Source organism: Schistocerca serialis, chromosome 4 (assembly GCF_023864345.2).
Source record: "Schistocerca serialis cubense isolate TAMUIC-IGC-003099 chromosome 4, iqSchSeri2.2, whole genome shotgun sequence".
NCBI classification, from domain to species: domain Eukaryota; kingdom Metazoa; phylum Arthropoda; class Insecta; order Orthoptera; family Acrididae; genus Schistocerca; species Schistocerca serialis.
Window position 1 is genome coordinate 885349320 of NC_064641.1, and position 25137 is coordinate 885374456.

Consider the following 25137-nt stretch of genomic DNA (forward strand, 5'->3'; position numbering starts at 1 on the left):
AATATTGATATAAACCCCCCTATGAACCATGGACCTTGCCGTTGGTAGGGCGGCTTGCGTGCCTCAGCGATACAGATAGCCGTACCGTAGGTTCAACCACAACGGAGGGGTATCTGTTGAGAGGCCAGACAAACGTGTGGTTCCTGAAGAGGGGCAGCAGCCTTTTCAGTAGTTGCAGGGGCAACAGTCTGGATGACTGATCTGGCCCTGTAACACTAACCAAAATGGCCTTGCTGTTGTGGTTCTGTGAGCGGCTGAAAGCAAGGGGAAACTACAGCTGTAATTTTTCCTGAGGGCATGCATCTTTACAGTATGATTAAATGATGATGGCGTCCTCTTGGGTAAAATATTCCGGAGGTAAAATAGTCCCCCATTCGGATCTCCGGGCGGGAACTACTCAAGAGGATGTCATTATCGGGAGAAAGAAAACTGGCGTTCTACGGATCGGAGCGTGGAATGTCAGATCCCTTAATCGGGCAGGTAGGTTAGAAAATTTAAAAAGGGAAATGGATAGGTTAAAGTTAGATATAGTGGGAATTAGTGAAGTTCGGTGGCAGGAGGAACAAGACTTTTGGTCATGTGAATACAGGGTAATAAATACAAAATCAAATAGGGGTAATGCAGGAGTAGGTTTAATAATGAATAGGGAAATAGGAGTGCGGGTAAGCTACTACAAACAGCATAGTGAAAGCATTATTGTGGCCAAGATAGACACGAAGCCCACACCTACTACAGTAGTACAAGTTTATATGCCAACTAGCTCTGCAGATGATGAAGAAATTGATGAAATGTATGATGAGATAAAAGAAATTATTCAGGTTGTGAAGGGAGACGAAAATTTAATAATCACGGGTGACTGGAATTCGACAGTAGAAAAAGGAAGAGAAGGAAACGTAGTAGGTGAATATGAATTGGGGCTAAGAAATGCAAGAGGAAGCCGCCTGGTAGAATTTTGCACAGAGCATAACTTAATCATAGCCAACACTTGGTTCAAGAATCATGAAAGAAGGCTGTGTACATGGAAGAATCCTGGAGATACAAGAAGGTTTCAGATAGATTATATAATAGTAAGACAGAGATTCAGGAACCAGATTTTAAATTGTAAGACATTTCCAGGGGCAGATGTGGGCTCTGACCACAATCTATTGGTTATGAACTGCAGATTAAAACTGAAGAAACTGCAAAAAGGTGGGAATTTAAGGAGATGGTACCTGGATAAACTGAAAGAACCAGAGGTTGTACGGAGTTTCAGAGAGAGCATAAGGGAACAATTGACAGGAATGGGGGAAAGAGATACAGTAGAAGAAGAATGGGTAGCTTTGAGGAATGAAATAGTGAAGGCAGCAGAGGATCAACTAGGTAAAAAGACGAGGGCTAGTAGAAATCCTTGGGTAATGGAAGAGATACTGAATTTAATTGATGAAAGGAGAAAACACAAAAATGCAGTAAGTGAAGCAGGCAAGAAGGAATACAAACGGCTCAAAAATGAGATCGACAGGAAGTGCAAAATGGCTAAGCAGGGATGACTAGAGGACAAATGTAAGGATGTAGAGGCTTATCTCACTAGGGGTAAGATAGATACTGCCTAGAGGAAATTTAAAGAGAACTTTGGAGATAAGAGAACGACTTGTATGAATATCAAGAGCTCAGATGGAAACCTAGTTCTAAGCAAAGAAGGGAAGGCAGAAAGGTGGAAGGAGTATATAGAGGTTCTATACAGGGGTGATGTTATTGAGGATAATATTACGGAAATGGAAGAGGAGGTAGATGAAGATGAAATGGGAGATATGATACTGTGTGAAGAGTTTGACAGAGCACTGAAAGACCTGAGTCGAAACAAGGCCCCCGGAGTAGACAACATTCCATTAGAACTACTGACGGCCTTGGGAGAGCCAGTCCGGACAAAACTCTACCATCTGGTGAGCAAGATGTATGAAACAGGCGAAATACCCTCAGACTTCAAGAAGAATATAATAATTCCAATCCCAAAGAAAGCAGGTGTTGACAGATGTGAAAATTACCGAACTATCAGTTTAATAAGTCACAGCTGCAAAATACTAACACGAATTCTTTACAGACGAATAGAAAAACTAGTAGAAGCCAACCTCGGGGAAGATCAGTTTGGATTCCGTAGAAACACTGGAACACGTGAGGCAATACTGACCTTACGACTTATCTTAGAAGAAAGATTAAGGAAAGGCAAACCTACATATCTAGCATTTGTAGACTTAGAGAAAGCTTTTGACAATGTTGACTGGAATACTCTCTTTCAAATTCTGAAGGTGACAGGGGTAAAATACAGGGAGCGAAAGGCTATTTACAATTTGTACAGAAACCAGATGGCAGTTATAAGAGTCGAGGGACATGAAAGGGAAGCAATGGTTGGGAAGGGAGTAAGACAGGGTTGTAGCCTCTCCCCGATGTTGTTCAATCTGTATATTGAGCAAGCAGTGAAGGAAAGAAAAGAAAAATTAGGAGTAGGTATTAAAATCCATGGAGAAAATAAAAACTTTGAGGTTCGCCGATGACATTGTAATTCTGTCAGAGACAGCAAAGGACTTGGAAGAGCAGTTGAACGGAATGGACAGTGTCTTGAAAGGAGGACATAAGATGAACATCAACAAAAGCAAAACGAGGATAATGGAATGTAGTCGAATTAAGTCGGGTGATGCTGAGGGAATTAGATTAGGAAATGAGACACTTAAAGTAGTAAAGGAGTTTTGCTATTTGGGGAGCAAAATACCTGATGATGGTCGGAGTAGAGAGGATATAAAATGTAGACTGGCAATGGCAAGGAAAGTGTTTCTGAAGAAGAGAAATTTGTTAACATCGAGTATAGATTTAAGTGTCAGGAAGTCATTTCTGAAAGTATTTGTATGGAGTGTAGCCATGTATGGAAATGAAACATGGACGATAAATAGTTTGGACAAGAAGAGAATAGAAGCTTTCGAAATGTGGTGCTACAGAAGAATGCTGAAGATTAGATGGGTAGATCACATAACTAATGAGGAAGTATTGAATAGGATTGGGGAGAAGAGAAGTTTGTGGCACAACTTGACCAGAAGAAGGGATCGGTTGGTAGGACATGTTCTGAGGCTTCAAGGGATCACCAATTTAGTATTGGAGGGCAGCGTGGAGGGTAAAAATCATAGAGGGAGACCAAGAGATGAATACACTAAGCAGATTCAGAAGGATGTAGGTTGCAGTAGGTACTGGGAGATGAAGAAGCTTGCACAGGATAGAGTAGCATGGAGAGCTGCATCAAACCAGTCTCAGGACTGAAGACCACAACAACAACAACAACAACAACATTGATATAAAAAAGAAATATTAGGTTTATACCGCTAACTCCACCCGCGCCCTCCTCGCAACATCGGGGGCGCGCTCACCAGTTTGGGAACCTCTGAACTAGACGCACAGCATTCTGTAAGTTTACTGTAATTCTCTGGAGAACTTTTCTCACCTGCTTGATCCTTTGAATGATTTCGCACCAGACCACTGTTTCCATGTCAGCCTTCCATCTATGTATAAAACCCAAAAATGTACATACCGAACAGGTTATTGTACAGATAACATTCACAGAAGATTGTTCATTTGGTACACATGGTTTAAAGTTGACAAAATATCAGGATATTCTTGTAAGAAGCAGTTCCATTTGTAAGTTATGGTGTATACGTAGATTACAGGCTATGAGGGAAACAAGTTGATCATGCGTGCAATAAAAAACCAACCAATTTATTAAGAATATTAGCCTTTCACTGAGGCACAAATGTTTGTGTAGTTTGACTCTGCTTTATAAGGTACAGATTTTTGTAGAGAAAACTAAAATTAGTAGGAACCAGAACGGCTGGCCTCTGCTTGCCTTCTGGAGGCGAAATTTCAGTACTGCCAACAGAAACATTTAAAAGTAGTAAAAGCTGTTATGTAATTCCTTCCTTAGAGAGGAAAAGAGAGGCAAGTCACTCTCACCCAGGCTGAGAGGGCTCAAATGTTTATGGATATGAGGGAGACGAGCATGAAGGAGAAGGCGTCAGAGAGGAGGAGGTCATTACATTTGTAAGAACTGTGTCATCTGAATTCCAGAAATAATAGGAAGACTTAGTGTGAATAAAACTGGATCACGAGGAAGAGAAATCAGAATTGGGATGATTACTGAAATTCTAATGTCTGTAGTAAAGAAATACTTAAGGCGTACATTTCAAACCATTATATTAGTAGATTATGTGAAATAAATTCATAACCACAATACCAGGCACAGATTAGATCATCACATGATTTGCAGAACTCTGCCACTAACAACAAATGATCTTTATATTAGAGGAACAAAGTCACATAATCATTATAAAATTAACTGAAATATTGACTGGTGACATTTTTATGAAGTTGCTCAATCGTATCCTGAAATGCTCCTATATGATGGAAATGGCATAAAAACAAAATTAAGCATCAACTTTGTGTTAGCCACAAATTTAGTGGTAAATAGCATGGCACTGTATAAATGTTCTGAAGTGTAAAATTACATGTCACAAGCACAAATTAATAACATGGATAGGCACATAAAAAATCCAAAATGATTGTCACATGGGAGACATACAAATGAATAAACAAATAGGAATCGGGGGGGGGGACTGGCATGTATAAACACACTGCACATTATATTTGGGGTGGGTTTATAAGAAGTAACAGTCCATCTCCAAGAATGCAAAGTCCTGCTTTAATTTTTAGCATGAGGATATACTTGTCATCAGTTCCTTTAGAACTTTAAAACATTTTACAGTTCATTTCTAAGCTTAACTGATTTTTGATTATATGGTTACAAGTCTGCTACTGCGAACCATGTGTGTTATGCTGGTCAGGGTATTACTTTAATTACATTTTCCTATTTATATTGGACAAGTCACCACCACGTTTAGTGACTGAGAAATATGGAAAAATCACCCTCAAAAATAGCAAGTTCTCTGTTTCAATTCACTAGTGAAGATGCTGAGTCGCAGAAAGGCACAACAAGAAAACTGTCACTCAATTTGTCAAGGCCTTTATCAAAATTGGACAACACAGACACTCACGCAAACTCAACTCTCACACACATGACCACAGTCTGGCAGCTGGAGCCAGAGACTATGGTCTTGTGTGTGTGAGTTGCATTTGCTTGAGTGTGTGTATGTTGTCTAATTTTGACAAAGGCTTTGTTGGCCGAAAGCTAATTGTGTAACAGTCTTTTTGTTGTGCCTTTCTGCAACTCATCCTCTCCGCTATATGGCGAGTAGCAACTATCGTTTTCATTATATTGTTACATTCCATACTGGATTTTCCAATTCTTTCAATTCTCTTATTATTGGTACTTTTCTTCTCAATTTTTCACCAATGTTTTGTACACTGTTAACCAAAATTCAGGACCTCTTTATTTGACCGTTCATTAAACGTGTGTTTTAGCCAGAAGGGCTATGTTGTATACTTTTATTCCTGCTGTGAAACTTAGTGCCTTTCCTCCACTGCTTTTTTCACATATAGAGAAGTAAGCTCATATACATATATTGTCAATTTAATAAGGTGAGCAGGACCTATCAGAGAATTTTAAAATATATTATAATCCCATCCCCCCCCCCCCCCCCGCGCAAGCCCAGCAGTTGGTAAACTGATGTAAGGCGTAAGGAATTGCATTCAATCACTACTACAACAATTCGAGTATTGTAACATATAGTTTTGTTTTCAAGAAACTTCAGTATGATTTATGATGATGTACCATATGATGGATGGGCTCCAAGCACAAGGAAGCCTTTGATAAAATAATTATGATTATTAATGATAAAGACTGCAAAGTGAAGTGTGCACACAGTCTCAAAACTCAAAGTGATTTCTCAAAAGTTTTCACTAATGTGAAGGTTCATTTCTGTACCAAATTCTTTTGCCTCTGTCTGTCTGAAGTTATTTTGAAATTCCAACAAATATTAACAAGTCTGAAACACAATTAGTTTAATATTTTTTGGTTTAACATCAGTTTCCACAAACATGAGCTTAGTGACAGTGATACTGTACATAGTGTCTATTGCAATTTCATTACTTGCATTAGTTTGCTGGTAGATAGTGACAAAAACAAACTTGTACATGTTTGACAGTCTATTACTTTATGACATTAACGCCTACTTAAATGCTCTCCCACATTCAAGCAATTGCATTCACCAAGTGTTTTTTCATAACTATCAAACAATAAACACACATATTCACAGAAGGCCTTCCATCTCACGCATGAACTGCATGTAGGCATCATCTTTTGTCTGCTGGCCCGTTGCCGGATTTGGTTTCGGAACTATAGCTTCTGCCCTTGGTTCTGGAAAAGAAAAAGGAAGCCCAGATTGAAACGTTTGTTAACAATTGTAAGAAACATTATAACTTGAAGTTAACCAGCTGCATATTTCCATTTGGAATATACCTTTCTATTGAATGACAAGTACAGATATTCCTGGCAATAATGGAACATGGCAGGCAGCATCACAACAGCATTTGTTGAAACAGTCAAATGTGTACATTAAAGAATAACACACACAGCTTGAAGTAACAATAGATAATAGAGAAAAATTGTGATAAATGTGGTGCCATTCACATTGTAACAACTTGAGATGCAATGCCACTGGTGAAACTACAAAACCATTGCCTGCATATAATCGAACTCTGTTAAAGGGCAGTTTTCGCACAAGACACAATAAAGTGTCTATCACTGGTTTTAATAGTTAATGTGGCAATAAGACGTTGTTGTTGTGGTCTTCAGTCCAGCCCTCCATGCTACTCTATACTGTGCAAGCTCCTTCATCTCCCAGTACCTACTGCAACCTACACCCTTCTGAACCTGCTTAGTGTATTCATCTCTTGGTCTCCCTCTACGATTTTTACCCTCCACACTGCCCTCCAATACTAAATTGGTGATCCCTTCATGCCTCAGAACATGTCCTACCAACCGATCCCTTCTTCTAGTCAAGTTGTGCCAGAAATTTCTCTTCTTCCCAATTCTATTCAGTACCTCTTCATTAGTTATGTGATCTACCCATCTAATCTTCAGCCCTGACATTTAAATCTATACTCGATATTAACAAATTTCTCTTCTTCAGAAACGCTTTCCTTGCCATTGCCAGTCTACATTTTATATCCTCTACTTCGACCATCATCAGTTATTTTGCTCCCCGAATAGCAAAACTCATTTACTGCATTAAGTGTCTCATTTCCTGTTCTTATTCCCTCAGCGTCACCCAACTTAATTAGACTACATTCTATTATCCTCGTTTTGCTTTTGTTGATGTTCATCTTATATCCTCCTTTCAAGACACTGTCTATTCCTTTCAGCTGCTCTTCCAGGCCCTTTGCTGTCTCTGACAGAATTACAATGTCATCGGCGAACCTCTAAGTTTTTATTTCTTCTCCATGGATTTTAATACCTACTCTGGATTTTTCTTTTTTATCCTCTACTGCTTGCTCAGTATACAGATCGAATAATATTGGGGATAGGCTACAACCCTCCCTTCCCAACCACTGCTTCCCTTTCATGTCCCTCGACTCTTATAACTGCCATCTGGTTTCTGTACAAATTGTAAATAGCCTTTCGCTCCCTGTATTTTACCCCTGCCACCTTCAGAATTTGAAAGAGAGTATTCCAGTCAATATTGTCAAAAGCTTTCTCTAAGTCTACAAATGCTAGATATGTAGGTTTGCCTTTCCTTAATCTTTCTTCTAAGTTAAGTCATAGGGTCAGTATTGCCTCATGTGTTCCAATATTTCTATGGAATCCAAACTGATCTTCCCCGAGGTCGGCTTCTACCAGTTTCTCCATTTGTCTGTAAAGAATTCACGTTAGTATTTTGCAGCCGTGACTTATTAAATTGATAGTTTGGTAATTTTCACATCTGTCAACACCTGCTTTCTTTGGGATTGGAATTATTATATTCTTCTTGAAGTCTGAGGGTATTTCACCCGTCACACACACCTTGCTCACCAGATAGTAGCGTTTTGTCAGGGCTGGCACTCCCAAGGCTGTCAGTAATCCTAATGGAATGTTGTCTACTCCCGGGGCCTTGTTTCGACTGTGGTCTCTCAGTGTTCTGTCAAACTCTTCACGCAGTATGATATCTCCCATTCCATCTTCATCTACAACCTCTGCCATTTCCATAATATTGTCCTCAAGTACATCGAACTTGCACAGACCCTCTATATACTCCTTCCACCTTTCTGCTTTCCCTTCTTTGCTTAGAACTGGGTTTCCATCTGAGCTCTTGATATTCATACAAGTGGTTCTCTTTTCTCCAAAGGTCTCTTTAATTTTGCTGTAGGTAGTATCTGTCTTACTCCTAATGAGATTTGCCTCTATATCCTTACATTTGTCATCTAGCCATCCCTGCTTAGCCATTTTGCACTTCCTGTCGATCTCATTTTTGAGACGTTTGTATTCCTTTTTGCCTGCTTCATTTACTGCATTTTTATATTTTCTGCTTTCATCAATTAAATTCAATATTTCTTCTGTTACCCAAGGATTTCTACTAGCCCTCGTCTTTTTACCTAGTTGATCCTCTGCTGCCTTCGCTATTTTGTCCCTCAAAGCTACCCATTCTTCTTCTACTGTATTTCTGTCCCCCATTCCTATCAATCATTCCCTTATGCTGTCCCTGAAACTCTCTACAACCTCTGGTTCTGTCAGTTTATCCAGGTCCCATCTCCTTAAATTCCCACCTTTTTGCAGTTTCTTCAGTTTTAATCTACAGTTCAGAACCATAGATTGTGGTCAGAGTCCACACTTAGCCCTGGAAATGTCTTACAGTTTAAAACCTGGTTCCTAAATCTCTGTCTTACCATTATATAATCTATTTGAAACCAGGCCTTTTCCATGTATACAACCTTCTTTCATGATTCTCGAACCAAGTGTTAGCTATGATTAAGTTATGCTCTGTGCAGAATTTTACCAGGCGTCTTTCTCTTTCACTTCTTATCACCATTCCATATTCACCTACTTCATTTCCTTCTCTTCCTTTTCCTACTATCAAATTCCAGTCACCCATGAGAATTAAATTTTTCCAGAATGAGATATTCACTCTGCAGCGGAGTGTGCGCCGATATGAAACTTCCTGGCAGAATAAAACTGTGTGCCCGACCGAGACTCGAACTCGGAACCTTTGCCTTCCGCGGGCAAGTGCTCTACCATCTGAGCTACCGAAGCACGACTCACGCCCGGTACTCAAAGCTTTACTTCTGCCAGTATCTCGTCTGCTACCTTTCAAACTTTACAGAAGCTCTCCTGCGAACCTGGAGCACTTGCCCGCGAAAGGCAAAGTTCCCGAGTTTGAGTCTCGGTCTGGCACACAGTTTTAATCTGCCAGGAAGTTTCAACATATTACTTAACTAAATTTCACATTACACTAATTTCGGACAGTTCCATCAAACAGGCACATAAAAATCCTTTGGAAAAAAAAAGTGAAACAAATCGGCATTTTCTGTTGACACTGGGTGAAACGTGAGGAACAGCATTTTGTATTCCTGAAGATTACACTAACACTTTGTTTGGATTTTACAATACTGAGTTGTCTAAATTAGAATGGACCTTGTACACCCCAGTATTGGACAATGCATTTCTTACAAAACTAATTTAACATACTCATATTTTTGTTGTGCATGTAAAAATGTTATTTACAGCATACTTTCTTTGGCAGGTCAAGAAAATTTCATAATGGAAAATGTTGAGATTATCTGCTTTTGAACAAGTGTTTACTTAACTAAAGTAAGCCACTGGATTATTAAAGTAAGGCTTGTTGGCTATGATATTTGAGTCAATAAATTAAGTATAACAAACCTGACACAACTGATCCCTTGACTTCTTTCTTCTTTTTGTCTTCACGTTTAACTCTAAGAGCTGTCGGTAAGAATCTGGTTACATCAGCACTCAAGTTCCTAAAAGAAGGAAACACAGTTTTCTTTAACAGTACAAAGAAGATCATTGTCATAAGGAAAGAAATTGACATCAAATCATTAATGCACTTACAGAAAAGGACAAAGAAATTTGCACATGTTGATAGTAAAAGATATTGCACAAGCTGTTTCTCGTCATATGTGTATGTCTTTACCATTTGCAGGTGCACTACTAATATCAAACAACTTATTTCATGATTAGTGATAGATTCCGTTATGGGAATTGACTGTCCCCCCCCCCCCCACACACACACACACAGAGAGACACACACAAATCTAAACTTAACAGTGACAATTTAATTCCAACTTTCTTTTAGATCAAATTCTGAATGTCACTAATAACTTATAAAAGCTAAATTCTGTGTAAATGAGGATTAACACATGAGCAGGAAGAGTCTGATGCATGTGGACTAGTGTAATTAGCCAGACAGATTTCCTTTCAACCTAAGGGCAGTCGAAGAACGTGATTAAAGTTCCGGAGCTCCCCACAGTCGCAATATGGAAAGGGTATGAGGTGGAGCCTATAAAGATGATATCAGTAGCAGCTATGGTTGAATTTTTCAAGCTGGCAATGATTCTCACAAAATGTCTCGCAGTCCCTATGACAGTTAAATTACAGTTCAGAGCCCCTTTTAAAGCATACCACTGGACCTTCGGTAAATGCTGATGGATTCGCCTGTACAAGGTGCCCTTGTCTCCCATGCCTTGTCCCAGTCACTTTTGGCCACGCCTCCAACCACAATAATGAGATCTGTGGGAATGCATCACTCTCTCATGTCATTGTCATGCCCTTAATCAATTGGACGGCTTTTTACTTCTCCCCAATCCCAGTATGGTCCTTCACCCACACAAACGAGACCACCTGGTTTGGTACAGCTCCGATAAACCAGCACCTATTTGATATGTAACCTCTAACTTTGTCCTTGCCAATTAAAGGAAGTATTGACACTGTATTAGAAAAAAACCTAAACTCTTAAGTATAAGTATTAGGTCTCTCAACATTCTCTTGGCTCACAAAATAGCATATTCGAGAAAACCACTGTGAATAGTATTACTCAAAATAGAGATGAATGCCTCCTTGTGCTACAAGGAAAAGTTGACCTATACGAACTGGCTTATGGATTTCAAGATATGCCTGAGAAAATATTACTAATGATCAATAATTATGAGTGTGCAACCTTGAGTTTATACAGTCTCTTGCTAAGCATGCATCCGTACGTAAAGAAATCAAGGATGTACAAGCAGAGAGTTATTGAACCTGCATCTAAACAGATTGATTGTGGTTCAGTAAACTTAATTGTAGTATCTCTTTTGTTCTGGACATCCATGCGCTAAATTGCAATCTTTTATACCCTAGGTCTCGGTTTGAATTATTTGGAAGAACAACGTCCTATATACTATAGTTCAAAGTACTGAACATTGCAGTTTGAATTTTAGTTTGGATAAAAGTATTGGGACACTTGTTTCTACTTTAGAGATTAGGTACTGGGGACTAAACTGTTCGAGAATCTTGAAATTTACGTATTTGATTCATTTGTGACTAAACTTATGTCAGTTACCAGAAATAATGATCACCAAGTAAATCAAGTAATATCATTGATCTTTAGGCCTCTGCCAAAAATGTTCCGACTACTGAGATGAGGAATAGAGTGTCAGGTGTCAGTACACTGCGAGGTTTACCCTATGACTGCAGACAATCTTATGTCGGGTAAACAAGTGCACTGTGGAACAACTTGGGAAATATTGTGAGGGTTGTCTACACAATCCCAAAAAATCTACTATAGCTGAGCATATACTCTAGCGAACAGCCACCAGATCAAGTCTGATGACATTCCTGCTGTGGTTCAGGCAGTGTAATGAAAGAAACCACTGAAACAAAAATCCCAAACAACACACTTAATAGAGACAGTGACCAACAGCTTAGTGTGGCATGGGATTCAGGAATCATGAAGTTGAGGTGGGTGCACCAAATACAGAGGTAACATATGCCCATATATGCCAACATCGTGGACACTTTTGGCATCACAGCGGGCAGCTGGAGCACATAAGGGCGTTCTAGCAGATTATCAGCAGTAATTGGCAATGTTCAAAGATTACTTAATCAAAATTTAGTGGCATTTTAACAACTTGACACATTACTGAATGAATGTTAGTGGCACGTGATGTGTGCATTTTTTAAAAAAACTGGAAGTACTGATATGCATAATTTTAGGAGCAGCTATTCGCTTTATGTGTGGCAGCAGGTCCTGTCAAGGGATGATTGTTGTGATTTGGACTGCAAATTTATTTTTCATTCTTAATTTGAAACTGATGTTAAGTTCTTGATCTGGCATCTAATGCAAAGAGCGAATATTTTGTGTGTCTGGTTATATTTATTTCAGTTGTAGTTTTCTTGTGTTTGTACATAATAAATGTTTTTGGTGAACAAGCATTTGTTAGTGAGTAAGCTGTTATTTGTAATACAATGTCTGGAATACACTAATGATTGTGCAAACATAAGAACAGTCCTCTTGACTATCACATGTGTCTTTGTTTCCCCATTATCCAGGATCAGGCCCGGTTACGACATTCATGGCACTTCTTATTGTTTGTCTTAGTGAATTAGTTTTCAGTTCAAATGGCTCTGAGCACTATGGGACTTAACATCTATGGTCATCAGTCCCTAGTTTTCAGTAAATTAATATAAAATAGTTTAGGTACACAAAATATTCAGTCTGTGATGGAAATACCAGCATGATTATGTATAGTTTGGTTCCAGTACCATTTGAGCGCCATGCCAAGATTAGTATTGTAGTGTGCTCTTCCATGTGTCTTGAGTTGTCGTTTCCATTGTTTGCACAATATTTCTAAGACCGATCCAGCCATCTTCTTCAGGTGCTGCAAATTTAACTGTTGGCTGCCTGTACTCCGGGCACCAAATACACGTAGCACCAGCTGGGTCAGTTGCCCGAAATGTTGTGGGTAAAATGGAAACAACAGCTTGGCATAATGTCTGGAAGCACACTATTAATCAATTGTGCTGGGGGAACCTGAGAGATCACAGGCCTAGACTGACCTGCTGCAGTGTTGCATGCGTATATTGCAATCTTTTGGCAAATATAATTATGTAAATTTGCATGCATCACAATAATCACAGATTGACCAGCTTATAATCATTGATCGAGCTTATGATCCTGCTTCTGATGTCTTGTATTCAACTGGACAAGAGAGTGTATTGCTCACTGAATGCAACTGATATTGAATGTACAGTTTATGTTATTACTTGCATATTCATGTAAGAACAGGCTTTTAGGAGAGCTTAATGTTTTATAAATTTGATACCAATTTCTGTGAACCTAAGTTTACTATCTACTTAAATGTTCCCATTTTGATCCAGCTCAATTTAGTTTAAAATCCCATCCTTTTTTGTGACTTTATTCATTTTATGTGCTTAACAGGAAACACCATGATCTGAAAGCATCAGATCATGTGGCTGGAACCTTCTGTTCTTGAATGAAACACACCAAATTTGACAAACTGGATTTTGGATCAAATGTTTGACAGCCAAGTATTGTGAAGACTGGCGAATAATATCTTTATAACGGTCACTAAACAACTGCCCATGGTCACTACCTGGTGTTTAATTGGTTGTGGTCATGTAGTTACATCGTATTCCTGTCGCAGAGAAACCATGAACATTCAAATCAGAAAAGGTGAAACATCAGATTAATCCTTTGATTGGTGTGTATGAGACTTACGAGCCCTGCTGCATTCTGTCATGCTTCTACCCATGCACCCAACACTTCTGACAAACTTTTTTCTTGTTGTTTTAGGCACTGGAATTGGTCTGGGAGAGTTGTGAATACTTTTTACACTATTTACAGCAGTATGTAACAATGATACAGTCTCACAGTGAAGTGCAGAAATATGGAATAAACAGAATAACAGGATGTGCCCTGAAATGCCATCTGTTGGATTTACAGCGAACTACAAAGTTTGCTGAAATTCTGCCAAAAGGGCTAGTGTCAAATGGGCAGTGAAGTCCTTTACTGTACTCTGAAACACAGATGGCTACATTTACAGAAAACTATAGAGTCAGGAGTGGGCCTTCTGAAAAGGATGACATAGAATTGATAACAAAGTTGTGTACCGCATGTCGAAATACTACGTGTTGGGTTTAGAGCAAATAATAAAGTAGATTGAACAAAATTAAAAATCATCAATCTCAAATCTGACAGCAGCACAATCCAAATGCCATCAGAATAATTAGACTGAGGGAGGAAAGAGAAGTTATAAACAACTGAAAAAAGCAGTGTAACAAAAATAATTCTACCATGAGAATAATGAGAACACACTTAGAACAGCAGACGTAAATCAATTAAGAACCGCTCCAAGGCGCCAAGAAACGGCTGCCAAATTATGGAATAGTATGGAAATGTTAATTTAAATTGTTGTTGTTGTTGTGGTCTTCAGTCCTGAGACTGGTTTGATGCAGCTCTCCATGCCACTCTATCCTGTGCAAGCTTTTTCATCTCCCAGTACCTACTGCAACCTACATCCTTCTGAAAAAAAAAAAATGGTGATGCTACCATCTAAAGCAGACATTAACGGCCACGTAATGAGTTAAAAATGGAGGATTTGTGATTGCACAGGCATTTTTAAAGTGATTAATGTGGAATTTATGTTCACCTACTTTTTGGCTTGATGGCTCTGCTCTTCCAGCTACTAACTTCATTTGAAAAAATTGGTTCTTTTATGTATCATCTCATCTCTGGCAAGTAGCTTCATGCTAAATATATCTCAATGATTGTAGATTTAGTTTATATTTCATAGCTGATGGGCACAAATTCCTAATGTAATTTTGGTACCCCCTTTTAAAAAAGGAAAACTTAAAATAAGCTTCCAGTCCTTTCTTGGCTGTATGGAACCAACAGAGAACTTTTCGCCTCAAATCCCTGAAGAAACAATGCCTAATTATCTGCCTAAAGAGGCAAGAAATAAAAAAAAAATGTCACAACAAGAGACTGAAAAAGAAACTATGCACTGAAGACGAAATTATAGCAGAATGGCTAAAATCAGCAATACTCGATATAAAGAATACCATTGCAACTGGTCAAATGTCTAGCAATTGCAGTGATATAACAGGATAAAATTGAGCAAATTAAAGAGCAAAAAGTAATCTTAAGGAATTAAAAATTTGTGATACAAAATCTTCATTATAGTTGAACAGGATAAAATTGAGCAAATTAAAGAGCAAAAAGTAATCTTAAGGAATCAAAAATTTGTGATACAAAATCTTCATTATAGTTGGTAGCTGTGCATGGTGGTAGCTTACTATCATGAACACAGATGCTTAACTACACAAATGTGCAAGCTGTTTGTGAAGCAGAATCCTAGTAGCTTGATTCATTGTCTGGCAATCATAATACTGGAAGCAATAAGTTATCACTATAAATTACAACTTCCACTTGAATTAATATCTGGCTGTGTCACTGTCCTCTTCAGTTCTAGGTGAAACATTGATATGAAGTATACAACATATCACTTGAACAGTTTGCATAATTAAATTAATTTTTGCTGTAAGATTATTGAAAAACCTTTGTTTTCTGCTTGGTCAATGCTTCACACAGAATTTGAATATATGACACTGTGCAACCAATGATAGTGATTGTCTTACTTGAACAGCACTTTTAGCTAATATAAAATATGATATTTCACAGTGTAATATCAGCTTCATGGTGTTAATGCATATCACATATATTTCCTGTTACTAACTCACAGTTTGGAAAGCACAAGGTGGTATTTAAAGTAGGAAGATATCAGAGGGTCTCACCTGATCTGTGGCTTGGCCTCGATTGTCGCTCCTTGCGGTTTCTTGGGATCTGCTGCACCTCCCTGTGCTCCTGCAGCCCCACCTGCCCTGTTGATCAGCTGAGGTGCGGCAGTGAGTACGTTGGGCGTTGCAGCCACGGCAGGTGGAGGAGCTCCTGGAGGGGGAGCTGCAGATACTGGTACACTAACGGCACCCAACTGACCTGCTGTCGGTGGTGGCAGCCCTGCCATGCCGGGCAAACCCATACGCGGTGGCAGCGCTGTTGGAGGTCGCAGCAGTCTAGGCGGCAGTCCTGTGTGGCATGCAGGGATAATTAAAGAGTGATCTGAAAGCATTATTATGTTTGCCAACATGTCTTTGAGTATAAATCTGCTACACAAAGCCACATCTGTCAAAGGAGATATATTTTTGATGTGTCCAAATAAGTGGGTGATAAAATTTTTGCAAGCCAAGCGGTACATTTGGATGTATAAGATACACCCAAATGAAATGGAGACTATAATTATATGGAAAGAAATTTTAATAAAAATATTCCAATTACAGTTCATGTTGAAGAGTACAGCTTTACGTAATCACCATTGACACACCACTGATATTGATACACAGATCCCAGCATGTAGAAAGGGGGTGGATGGCTTCAGTGTAGTAACTCCTGCATTGTAGACAGATCCAATTTTCCATGGTGCCCTGCACATCTTTGTCATGGTGAAACTCTCTTTTTTCACAGACTGTTTTATGGGGCTGCAGATATGCAATCACATGCAGTGGTGGATTTACTTACATATATGTCCACTAGCCAGGCCTAAGGGTGGCACCTTAAGGGAGGGCAGCATTTTATGCTCTGTACTCATTTTAACTGTTGTGACTTGGCCAGACAGCCAAGCCACTATGAGAGGAAGCCGAAAGGCACACGTTTAAGCTCACGCAGGCTGGCGTGAGGTCTGGAACATTACAAGGAAATTAGAACTTAGAAAAACGGACGCAGTTGCTGTAATACTTAACTTTAATCCACAATTGTAGAACATCGCTCTTGATTGTACATGCTTCATAAAATAATATCCAATGCTATGGCGCCTTGCTAGGTCGTAGCAAATGACGTAGCTGACGGCTATGCTAACTATCGTCTCGGCAAATGAGAGCGTATTTGTCAGTGTAGCTGCGCTAGCAAAGTCGGCTGTACAACTGGGGCGAGTGCTAGTAAGTCTCTCTAGACCTGCCGTGTGGTGGCGCTCGGTCTGCAATCACTGACAGTGGCGACACGCGGGTCCGGCGTATACTAATGGACCGTGGCCGATTTAATGGCTATCACCTAGCAAGTGTGGTGTCTGGCTGTGACACCACATTAACCTTTTACGTTTTAAAATAACTCCGCTTACAGACAACAAATACTTTTAATATTGTTAAACAACTTGCTAGTTCAATAGAAATTTAACATTGGGTTTCTGTCTGGTATCAGTCTCATAATTATTCAAAATAATTTGAAGTAAGCTGTCAGGATGGCAATCTGCAATACAATGTTTGAAATGTTATTATTTCGAGAAAGTTGTTGGCTTCTACTTAGCCCTACCATATTTCCCCGTGAAAATATCAGGACCCCTGAAAACCTGTGATAAATTAATCAGCAGTTTCTTAAATACTGCAACATGTGTGGGCCTCAGTACATAAAACCAGACTCTACTTAAATTTCTTGTAGAAATTACGGTGAAGTTTCAAGTCAACCCTCCATTACTGTAATTAATGCGAAAGCTCTGTGGTCTTCAATATCTGAGCTTTGATTTAATGACACCCGTTTAACATGTTGATACTGGGAATGTTTTAAATTTTTAAACACATGTTTATACGAAAAGAACGTAGGCAGAATATCTAATAATGTGTGAAATAAACTTCACAACAGTTTAAACATTTTATTTATTTACTTAGTTACTTTTTTTGGCAAAAAAAGGAAGAAGAAGAAGAAGAAGAAGAAACCAACTTTCGTTTGTCTCATTTATTGTGCTGCAGCCTGCATGATATCAAAGTTCCCACTCTGTGCAATCGAATAGTACAACAATGCATTGCAAATTTTATATTAAATTTCTTAACTATGTTTAATTTCTTTGAAAAAAGGTTATTTTTATTTTATGTTGGAACAAAGGGTGCATTTGCGTGTAAACATAACAGCAGTGTTCACACAAATGACAACACACAATATCAACGGCCAACAAGATACATTTTGCAGCCTGTCTTCTCTGCTCACAGATACCACTACAATGTTATAAGAATAAGTGGGATAAGAGTCGATCCAGCACACCTCAAAGAAATTGCAAAAATTATTTGCTTTTTGAATGAGAAAGACAGTGTCAAGAATATTTAGAACATATTTGTGTCCCAGCTAAAATTCCAGATATGTGGGAAACAGAATTCAAGAAAGGGACTGTCCCATTTTCTTTACGGGACGAATTCCAGCCAGCAGGAGTGCTTCTACTGTTTACTAACAACAGAGAAACAGGCGACAATGAAATTAAATTATTCTGCATAGTCATTCTCTCATAGCACAGTTACGTCGAGTAATCTGAGTTGGTCAGTTCACTGCTCCGTGTTTAAAGGAAAATCTTTGTGCTCGTGTGCCACATTTAAAGTAAAAAGCTTTGTGCTCAATGTGCGGTGTAGTACGACTGGAACTGGACACAGTCTTTCTTTCCTTTCACAAACTTTTTTCTTTTGTTTCGATTGTTGGTTGACAATTTTGTAAGTGCCTTATCATGAATAACAGTGAAAAAAAGCAAGTGTGCAAAATTAAGTGGGGCAGCATTTCAGAAATTATCGAAGGAAAGGCAAGAATGAGAAGCCAATGTTCTAAAAATGCTTTGTGGAGTAGATAAATTTTTTGTAAGAAATGTTGCTAGTTCGACTTCGAGTTCAAGTAGTAGGGATGGTATATTTCTGGCACTGCAGCTGTTGTAAAAGAAGTAAATACAGACAAAACAAAAGCTAAAAATGAAGAAAAGCAAATTGTTCCTGATTTCAAGTTTCACAAAAAAGTAAGTGTCGAGTCAGACGTTACAAAAAGAAATAACCTTGTTAGTGGTGATCCTGCAGAATAGTGTGTCGATGACTCAACAATCGACATTCTCTTACAACATGGCATTAATCAAAATTGTAACGGTGATTTTTCTAATTTAAGAAGATCAATAGGGAAAACCAGATATTTTACTATAAACTTTTAAATGGCGAATCAGCTTTGCACGATTTTCTAGTATACTCCTGTAGCACAGGTGCTGTTTTTTGTGTACCATGTAAATTGTTCGGAGGCAAGGCTGCGACATCTACTAATGGTATTGCAGATTGGAAAAATATTTCTAATATTTTATCTAATCATGAGAATTCACTTGAAAACAAAAATTCTGAGTTATCACTCATAACAAGAAAAAAGTCACTTGGAACAATAGATAACCATTTCGAGTCATATGTTGAGACAGAAAAAATGTAATGGTGCAGTGTGTTGAAAAGGGTGTTTGCAGTAGTGAAGAAGCTAATATGTCGTGGACTTCCCCTAAGTGACACGTTGAAAGATTCTATTCATTACACAATGATCAATTTATGTGTCTCTTGATCTTATAGCCAAGTTTGATCCTTTTCTCGCAGAGCTCATTGAATGATGTGGAAATCCAGGGCAGGGACATACAAGTTATCTTTCTTCAACAATCTGTGATGAAATAATAGAGCTTTTTCTGGCTGAACAAAAATTATCGTAAGTGAAATAAAACAGGTCAAATATTTCTCTATAACAGTAGATTCGGCTGCAGACATTTCACATATTGATCAATTATCTTTCATATTGAGATATGTGAATGAGAATGGTGAACCTGTTGAATGTTTCCTTCTGATTTTAGCAAACTCAGGACATTAAGTCCGAAAACTTAGCTGAGGCTGTACTAAAAGTCCTGTAAGCTGTTGTTGGGAAGCATGTTCATTTTTCAATGTAGTGCAAAACCTTTATAATTTTTTCTCTGCTTCTACACAGCACTGGGATAAACTTCTTTCTTTCATGAAACCAGGAAGCAAAATGGTAAAAGTTTATCAAAAACACGTGAGGCAGGAAGAGAGGAAGCGTGTGTAAGTCTATTTGAAAACTGGGAGGGCATTATCAATGCCCTCACACATATTGCCAATATGAAATGAGGTTTCAGCTTTACTGAATCAATTCAGTTGACTAGAAACAGTATTCATGATGATGCAAAGTGTAAATATTGGTACTAAAATAGTCCATGTATTATATGAATCACCTATAGGATTTATTGCATCTATTCGTGGTGTGTTCAACTATTATGAAAATAAATCCATAGAGATTGTGACTGATATAGACTATGAATGCACCTATAAAAGCTCACGGAAATGCAAAATTCGTGATGACAAAGAACTGGACTCTAAAAAAGTTTATCTGACTGGAAGGGAAAAATTTGGAGTACTCAACAACTTGTACACCAAATTAACGAGGAGAAAGGAAAGCTATAACACACTGTTGGACCAGATGCGTATTCTAGGTGTCTACTGAAATGTTATAGTTACCGCAGGAATATACATTACAGTTCATTTTTCCGAATGTTGACATTGTTCTTAGAATATTTCTATAGTTATCGCAGGAACATACATTACAGTTCATGTTTCCGAATGTTGACATTGTTCTTAGAATATTTCTATGTATAGCACTTATAAATTGTTCAGCAGAACGCTCATTTTCGGCTCTTAAAAGACTGAAATTGTACCTATGTTCTACATTGTCTGAGGAGAGATTGAACGCCTTGTCCATTCTTCCCATCGAAGTCGACCTCCTAATTGATAACCATCTGAACTATGAAGATATGATCAACGAGTTTTCTGCCATCAAAGCCAGACACAAACTTTCCTGACTAGTGAGTTGTTCATTTACTCATAGTGAGTTTGTTCATTTATTCATATTAGTTTCAAAAACTTAAGATTATAATGTGATTTTTATTATAACTTAGAGCACTTTCATTGGATTTACAAGCTACGTATTGTGTGTTTATTTTACACTTGCTGATGGCAGAATGCTAAACAATACCCGAACGACCCAGCCACTTGGCACTGTACAGTCAAGTCATTCTGATACTGTAGTATGTTACAACTGATGCGTATAGCAGGTGTCTACTGAAATGTTATAGTTATGTAAAAGCTTTGCTAATACCGTTAGAAAGAGCTATGGTGAGAGCAGTAGCTGCAGTACAAAACTGTTCAGCCCTTACATGGATTAAAGGTATTGTGTACACTTATTATGCAGCATCTAGCTACACACACCGTAATGCTTTACACATTAACTATTAGATTATAAAACAAATTTGATTTTTCCACACTAGTCTGTAAAATTATGTAATAGTAAACACAGTTCTGTGTTTGTTCATCTGTATTTAGTTATTAGGTCATGCACTGAAATCTCTATTTCATTTTCATTTTTAACACTTTCCTATCACGTATTAATACCGATCGTGTCTTGTTTTTATCTGCTACACATTCAAGTTATTAGATCATAAAATGACAGTTTGATTTTTATTTTGAATGCATCTCTGTAAAAGTATGTATTAATTTCTAATGTATGAAACGTTCGCTTCAATTTTGAGATTGTAACACAACATTTTCATTTTCAATGGTTTCACGTTAAAAAAAAAAAATCTGTTGTCTCCTACACGCTCTGGCATAAAAGAAAAGTTATTTTCCTTGTGTTCATTTCTGTTGTCTCTCGACAGAAGAAGTGTTAACAAAATGAAGTTTGTTTTATTCCGCTGCTGTACACCAAGCACATTTCAGGAACCAGCTTACATTTTGATTGAGCGCAACTAGACAGCTCTGTGTCCTTCACAATAATGAATGGCAGAGAACAGAAACAGCTCATAGCGCTCCCACCCAAAATGGCAATTGTTAAGTGATCGGGTAATAATTATTGGGGGGGGTTTGCATATAATATGGTGTACCTAAGGGGGTGAAATTTTTAAATCCGCCACTGGTCACATGTGGAGGTGCCGGAATAGAGGTCTTTCTTCATTGAAAAAGAAACTGAGCATCACTTTTCCACCTTTCAGGTCAGAGTGGGCTTTCTTCTTGGATGAGGAGAGCTGGGTGGCTGCCACTCAATGCTGAGCCATTTAGGGGCAGGGTCGAAGTGGTGACACACCATTTCATCACATGCCACAATCTGGACAATTAAATCCATTCCTCCTTGCTCCACATATCTCGACAGATGGTCAGTAAACACGCGCTGTCACAGTCTCCTAATTCTCTGGAACATGCTTGGGCACCCACTGTGCTATAACGAAGCTTCTTGTTAATTATGTAAGACACAAATCATTTTCTTATCACCAGTTCAACAGCAATGTCATATATGAGTCATTCCATTTTTGTAAAATTTGCTGTGTTCACTGCGCATGACCAAATCACAGAATTTTGGCACAAGTAAGGCAAGAGTAACAGTCACTCGAAGTTCACATATTTATTGATAAAAAGGTGGTGGTATAATGTAGCACAGTAAGTTACTACAGTCAACAGGCTGATAGCAAGCATTTAATCATCATCATCTTGGACAGTTTCCAGCCACTGGCTGGGTCTGTCGGGAACACAAGCCTCTCCATCGTGTTCTGTCTTTCCACCATTCCCCCTCTTCCACCTTCGTCCAGTTCTCTCCACTTCTCATCACACATTCCTTCACTCCCTTCACCCATCTATCTCTTGGTCTTCCTCTGGGCCTCTTCCCCTCCAGTTGCAGATCAAACATCCTCTTTGGAATTCTTCCCTCATCCATTCTCTTCATGTGTCCATACCACTGCAGTCTTGATTTTTCTATCCTGTCCTGTACTGGTTCCTCCTTTAGTCTTTCCCTCACATACACATTTCGCAATGTGTCTCATCTTGTTACACTCAACCTGCTCCTCTGGAACTTCATTTCACTAGCCTGTATTCTACTTTTGTCGCTTTTGTGCATTACCCATGTCTCACTTCCGTATGCCAATATGGGGACAAAGTAGGTTCGGTATATAATTCCCTTGGATTTCTGTGGCACCTCCTTGCTCCAAATAAGCCCCCTAATGCATTTGTAGAACTGCCCTGCTTTTCTGCACCTTTCATTTATTTCCATCGCGTTTCCCCCCTTACTTTCAATCATGCTTCCCAGGTACTTGAAGTTCTCTACCACTTGTAGTTTTTCCCCTCCACAAGTTATATCCACATTTGGCCTATTCTTCTTCCTTGTTGTGACAATTATTTCACTTTTCTTTGCAGAGAAATGCATTCCATATTGTGCTGCCGTTGCCTCCCATACGTCTAACTGCTCTTGCACCTCCTTCTCGCAATTTCCCCATAACATCAGGTCATCGGCAAAAAGCACTGCTTTCATTTTATGATCTCCAATTGCATCTGATACTTGCTGTAGGATTTCATCCATAACAATAATAAACAATAAAGGCGAAAGTGCACTTCCCTGTCGCAGCCCATTTTCCAGCTTGAACCATGCAGTACGTTCCCTCCCCACTTTCACACAACTCTCACTTCCCTCATACATTTTTCTGACTTTTCGTGTTATCTCTTCATCTATCCCTTTTGCGTTCAGCACATCCCAGAGCTTGTCCCTATAGATACTGTCATATGCCTTCTCAATATCTAAAAAGGCCATGATTAAGTCCTTCCCGTACTCATAGTGCCTTTCCTGCAGTTGCCTTACCGCAAATATGAGGTCCGTTGTTGATCTTCCCGGTCTGAAACCATACTGCTCCTCTTGCAGTCTACTTTCAATACTGCTTCTTATTCTCTTCTCCAGGATCTTTTCATAGATTTTTCCACTGTGGCATAGCAGGGTGATTCCTCTGTAGTTCTCACATCTCCTTTTATCCCCTTTCTTGAAGATCGGGACTATAATTCCTTTCTTCCAATCCTCAGGAATTCTGTTCTCCTTCCACACCACCCTCAGCACTCTGTATAGCCACTGGGTTCCTACTTCTCCTGCTGCTTGTATCATATCCACTGTTACTTCGTCCCAACCTGGTGCCTTGCCCCCTTTCATCCTCTTTATGGCTTCTTCCACTTCATTCCAAGTTAGATCATCAGTTTCCCCACTATTATAATCGTCTGCTGCCTTAGGCTCTCCATCGCTGTTAGTTGCCCGCTTGGCGGCATTCAACAGATCTTCAAAGTACTCCTTCCAAATCTTTTTGAGCTCATGCATTTCCTCCACAACTCTTTCATTATTATCCATGATCCTCAGGCACTCGCTTCTGTCATTCCTCTTATTTCTTACCATGGTGTAAAGTACTTTTTTGTTCCCTTCACTGTCCTCTTCTAACATTCTTGTCCATTTTTCCATCCACTTCTTCTTCTCCGCCCTTACTATGGTCTGTGCCGCTTTCTTGCTTTCCTTATATTTTACCCTAGCTTCCTCTGTTCGGGTCTGGAACCATTCTCTGAAGGCTTTGTTCTTTCGAAGTACTGCCTCTTTACATATGTTGTTCCACCATGGAGTTTCCTTACTTCTCCTCTTTGTGCTAGTTCTTCCGCACACAGTCTCAGCTGCCTCAACTAGAGCCCTCTTAAAATCTCCCCATTCTTCTTCCACTGTTCTCTGATCTTCCTTTGGCAGCTTCTTCCTGATCAATGTCTGGTACTGGGTCCTCCGTTCATCCTCTTTCAGCATCCATGTCTTCAACCTTTTCTCCTGTATATCTGTTGCCCTCCTATCTTTTTTCTCTCTCAGGGTGGCTACCAACAGCCGATGGTCACTGTCTAAGGCCTCAGATGGAATGACCTTAACATATGTGAGGCTGCTCATCATCTGCCTATCCACTAGTACATAGTCTACTACTGAAGTTTGGGACCAGTCTCCACTGTACCAAGTTATTTTGTGGCTACTTCTCTTCTTGTACCAGGAATTTGCGATCGCCAGCCCATTCCTCTTGCAGAATTCCAGCAACAATTTTCCTTCTCTATTTCAGTTCCCCCAGCCCTCTGGTCCCATTATCTCCTCGAATTCTTTCCTGTCTGTGCCAACATGTGCATTGAGGTCCCCTATTATAATCTGATTACCTCCATTTAGCTGCTTTTGCATGTCATCTTCAAAAAGCTGCGATAGGCCTAGCAAGCCAGTAGTGGATAAATCAACTGCTTTCAAAAAGGGAACATGCCTCGGATCACGGACCGGATTTAAAGGAAACTGACCAAGCAATGGAAAAGGATTACGAGATGGTTTGCGACTGGGCACCTTAAACGTAAGGACTCTAACTGGGAAGTTAGAAGAAATTGTAGAAATGATGGAAAGGAGGAAATTGGACATCTTGGGACTTGCTGAGACTAGGTGGAGAGGAGTTGGTGAAAAACCACTAAGTAAAGGATGTAAACTGTACTGGATA

General features: G+C 39.1%; 1 protein-coding gene across 1 annotated transcript in view; it reads right to left on the reverse strand.

Moving 5' to 3' along the window:
• Positions 1-5956: 5956 nt before the first annotated feature.
• The window catches only part of LOC126473550 (WW domain-binding protein 11), a 96106-nt gene continuing 76925 nt past the window's right edge, over positions 5957-25137 (reverse strand). The window contains exons 7-9 of the mRNA XM_050100680.1: positions 15755-16046; positions 9827-9924; positions 5957-6328 (exon numbers count right to left, since the gene is read on the reverse strand). Coding sequence (XP_049956637.1) covers positions 6222-6328; positions 9827-9924; positions 15755-16046 — 497 coding nt within the window. The 3' untranslated portion in view covers positions 5957-6221. The remainder of the gene's footprint in view (positions 6329-9826; positions 9925-15754; positions 16047-25137) is intronic.